At 35.4% G+C, this 4,160-nt stretch overlaps 1 protein-coding gene across 2 annotated transcripts in view; it reads right to left on the bottom strand.

Moving 5' to 3' along the window:
• The window catches only part of LOC110287368, a 60,080-nt gene extending 57,452 nt beyond the window's left edge, over nt 1-2,628 (bottom strand). For both annotated transcript variants that reach the window (XM_021154010.1, XM_021154011.1), the window contains exons 1-2: nt 2,483-2,628; nt 44-149 (exon numbers count right to left, since the gene is read on the bottom strand). In XM_021154010.1, coding sequence (XP_021009669.1) covers nt 44-149; nt 2,483-2,555 — 179 coding nt within the window. In that variant the 5' untranslated portion in view covers nt 2,556-2,628. The remainder of the gene's footprint in view (nt 1-43; nt 150-2,482) is intronic.
• Nucleotides 2,629-4,160: the final 1,532 nt, after the last annotated feature.

Genomic DNA, 4,160 nt, shown 5'->3' with positions numbered 1-4,160 from the left:
AATATAGCATGTTTTCTTTTTCTAGAGCATAAATACTACTTACTTGCAGAAAGGCTTGCCATCCTTGCATGCACAAACAATAGACTCTGGGCAGAAACCTGTTGTGTTTCCTAGACAATCGTTAAAGTCTTTCACAGATGTACAGTTGGCTGTAAACAGTAAAATTCAAAAAGCATTTTAACAACAGAAAATAATGTTTCAAGTGTATATACTACACATATGCAAAGTTCTAAATGTTAAGAAAATTGTTCATGTGGGAAGGAAAAGGTGGGAACAGACATGAGAGTGGAAATGATGGAATTATCTTTTCATTAAAGAAAAAGAATTTTAAAATAAAAAGGAACAAAACCAGCATACTAATGGTACAGGTAGTAACCAACTGGCATGCTTAACCTCAGTTTATTCTTGTTATCTCTAGAAAAACAACTGCAACCCCTCCTGTTCAAAGAGACAGAAAAGAAATCCAAAGGGCCAGGAGAATGAATAGAAATATGTAGCTTGGGGGGAGGGAGAAAGAGAACAAGGGAGGGGCAGAACACCAGGGATGTGAGAGGCTCCCAGGACCCAATGGGAATGGCATTACTTGAAATGCCCAATAGCGATGAGATAGACCTCTAGAGACCATATCCAAGGGATAGACATGGTCCCCAGTTGAGGTATGGGGTCACCCACCATCTCAAAAATCTTAACCCAGAATTGTTCCTGTCTAAAGAAAATGCAGGATCAAACATGGGACAGAGACTGAAGGAAAGGTCATCAAGAGTCTGCCCCACCTCGGGATCCATTCCCTGTGCAGACACCAAACCCAGTCACTATTTCTGATGCCAAGAAGTGCTTGCTGACAGGAGCCAGATGTAGCTGTCTCCTGAGAGGCTCCTCTGAGCCTGACCAACACAGATGCAGATATTCACAGCCAGCCATTGGACTGAGCACGGGGACCCCAATCGAAAAGTTAGAAAAAAAGACTGAAGGAGCTGAAGGGGATTGCAACCCCGTAGGAAGAACAACAATATCAACTATCCAGAGGCCCCACCCACCCAATATCTTGTCATATTTGGTTGGAAGCCTTCTATTTTCTGAACAGAAATAGAAAAAAGTGAGTCTGAGGAGAGAGGAGGTGGGTAGGAGTTGGGAGGAGTGGAGGGAGGGAAAACTGTGGGTGGGATGTATTGTATGAGAGAATAATATATTTTCAATACTACTACTACTAATAATAATAATAATAATAATAATAATAAATAATAATAATAATAAATATCCCCCAACTAGTAAGCCACAGAAAGTAATACAACAGACACTTCAGCTTCAACACATACTATTTTATCCCAAAGCCTCCATAGCCACTTATTCTGCCTAAGATATGGCTCAGTAACATCCCAATGAGAACAGAGAAAAAGGCTAGTCTAAAAACAAGTGAAAAGCACTTGTTACAAATCTCAGGATGCATAAAGCACAAAAATCTGAATCCCGGAAAATGGTGAAACATTTTTATTCTCCACCAGCACAGACACAAAATCAGTTTATAGAGTGAGATTTCAGAATTGTCTGAATCCTGGTATCTGTTTGGCACAGAAGATGTGGGTAATGTAGAATCCAATAAGAGGCTAATAACCTTTTGTGGAGCCTATTTTTCCTGATTTTCATATGTGTATATATATATATAATATATATATACATTACTATATATATTATATAGATAATATATATTAATATTTAATATATAATATATACTATATATATTACTAAAAGGAACAAAAGAGAAACATCACTAAACAAAATGGCACTTGTAAGCAAAACTAAAATATAATGTAATACTTTGAAGGTTTGATTCTCATTTTTTTTCTAATATGAAAGCAACTTCAACTGTCCAAAATGTTCCCTCTAACAACATTATAGAAATCCCCACCACAATTACTGAGGCAAATATCGCTGCTTAGTGAAACTTTGGACACATCTGTTTTTACCAGGCAATGTTTAGAAAAAGAAATATAGTTCTTGCCTTGGCAACAATATTAGATTTTATTTTATAGACAGATATAATTACTTAATCTATTTCTTTAACCACCATTTTAAAGCAATCCATTTGATTTGACTGTATCAAAAAGTACATAACTGAATATATTGCAAATTGAAATTTTTCTAAAAATAAATTACAACTTTATGACATTCTGAGAAACAAATTATTAAATGTAAGTGGCCTAAACCAATTACCAGCATCCTGAAAATAAAACCTTTACTTATTTCCTCACAGAATTTTTCACCTAAGAGAATTTTCCCCTAAGAGATCAGAAACAAACATGTTAGCTTCAAAAGAAAAAAATTCTTTCAGAAAGTAAGCAACTCCAATAAAGGAGATACTTTCAAAATTTACATATTTTCAATAACAGAGCTTTTGCCTAGAATGCTGGTTAATTCCTTAGGCTTGGATACTGAAACCCAATTACTTCAACCTATAGAAATAAAGCAAGTAAAATTTTCTTACGTTGTGAGCAATGTGCCATCAAAAACCAGGAGATGAACAGCATTTGAGTCAGCATAAATGTGCAATCTGCCATTATGAGAGAAAAGCAGAACCCTAGGCAGTGTTAACAACTGAACTTAGGTCTCCTGCAGTTTCGATAGCCAGCTGGTGAACTGAGATTGTGCGTGGCTTATATAGGAGACATGTGAAGATGGATTTTGAACTTTTCCCTTACAGCCTGTGTAAACTGCTAATTAACTTTTCATTGTAGATTTATTGGTTGCCTGTACTCACAGTTCCCACTTCTCAGAATACAAGTGATTTGTTTATGAACTGTGTACTGCTTGTGTTTATTCTCAGCTCTGTGCCATTTCCTAAAACTGTCTTTCTACTAGGTTTCATAATGTTTTGCTATTGCCAAAGAAGAGTCTTTACTTGGAATATATTTCTATGAAGACAGTTTTCACCACTGCTTAGAGTAAGAGGTCTTTGACTTCATGGCCACAAGGACTGCTAAGCAAGAATCAGAGGACATAATTGTGTAGTATTGCCAATAAGAAAAAGAGAAATTAGGAAAAGGAATAAAGGCATAAGCAGATAAGTAGAGCTGCGAGAAAAAGAAAATCAAGCAATGAAGAGGAAAGTATTACCCAGGCAGCAAACTCACATGTAAAAAAAAAAGGGTTAGGACAGTTTTCACGTTCATAGGCAATACAGAGAAAAATGAATATAGTTTCTGGCTTGGAAAACATTTTAGGATTTATTTTCTAGACATGTGTAATTGCATTGTTTATTTCTTCAGCCATTACTTTAGAGAATATTTTATGTGCTAATTCCCGTTTGGAATCTCATTGTTTTACTTTATTTTTGATCCCTGCTTTCCAGGTACCAATAAAATAAAAATACTATGAGCTCCAGGTTGAAACTTCTTGATACCATGTATAAAAATATGATATCCAGTAAAAGCATCATTTACTTGGTGTACCCTGATTCAATATAATTTATATATTCTGAACAGTTTTATTTAATATTTTAAGAGCAAGCTATTTATTTTATAATACCATGGAAATTAAATGAGTACTTTATGGTATTATTATGCTACTATAAAATATAAATACCTATTTTGAGTATAAGCAATTGTATTTATTTGGATCTATTATGGTTAAAGTCAAGGTCTTGTATGCACATAGTAAAAATTGACATGTTATAAATACATAATTTAATTCTTTTCTTAGTCTGTGAGTTTCCTCTACAATATTCACTGCATTCTTTTTGAGATAGACACTCACTATAATGGTCCAAGTTGACTTTAGACTCAGTGGTGATCAACCCAACATATCTTACTAAGTGTTGGGATGTGTCACCACACCTATTTTCTAGTGGACTTTAAGATGAATATCAGCTCTTCTTGGCTCAGTACTTATAAGTTACTGGTGTCATTCAAGAGTTCTGCTTATGTAGTCTAGTGACAGGTAACTGAGGCCTTCTATGCACACTCTTCCTGCAGCTCTGTCAGAAACAACCTTTCCCCCGTTAAATCAAAATCCACTTTCCTGAAACTTCCAGTCAGTATGGAACAAATTGATTATGATCCGCTTTGAAAGTTCTGACATAAAGTGAGACTCCAGGGATCCATCCCATAATCAGCTTCCAAACGCTGACACCATTGCATACACTAGCAAGATTTTGCTGAAAGGAC

This window comes from Mus caroli, chromosome X, assembly GCF_900094665.2.
Source record: "Mus caroli chromosome X, CAROLI_EIJ_v1.1, whole genome shotgun sequence".
Lineage (NCBI taxonomy): Eukaryota > Metazoa > Chordata > Mammalia > Rodentia > Muridae > Mus > Mus caroli.
This window is presented reverse-complemented; position numbering and strand designations above follow the sequence as displayed.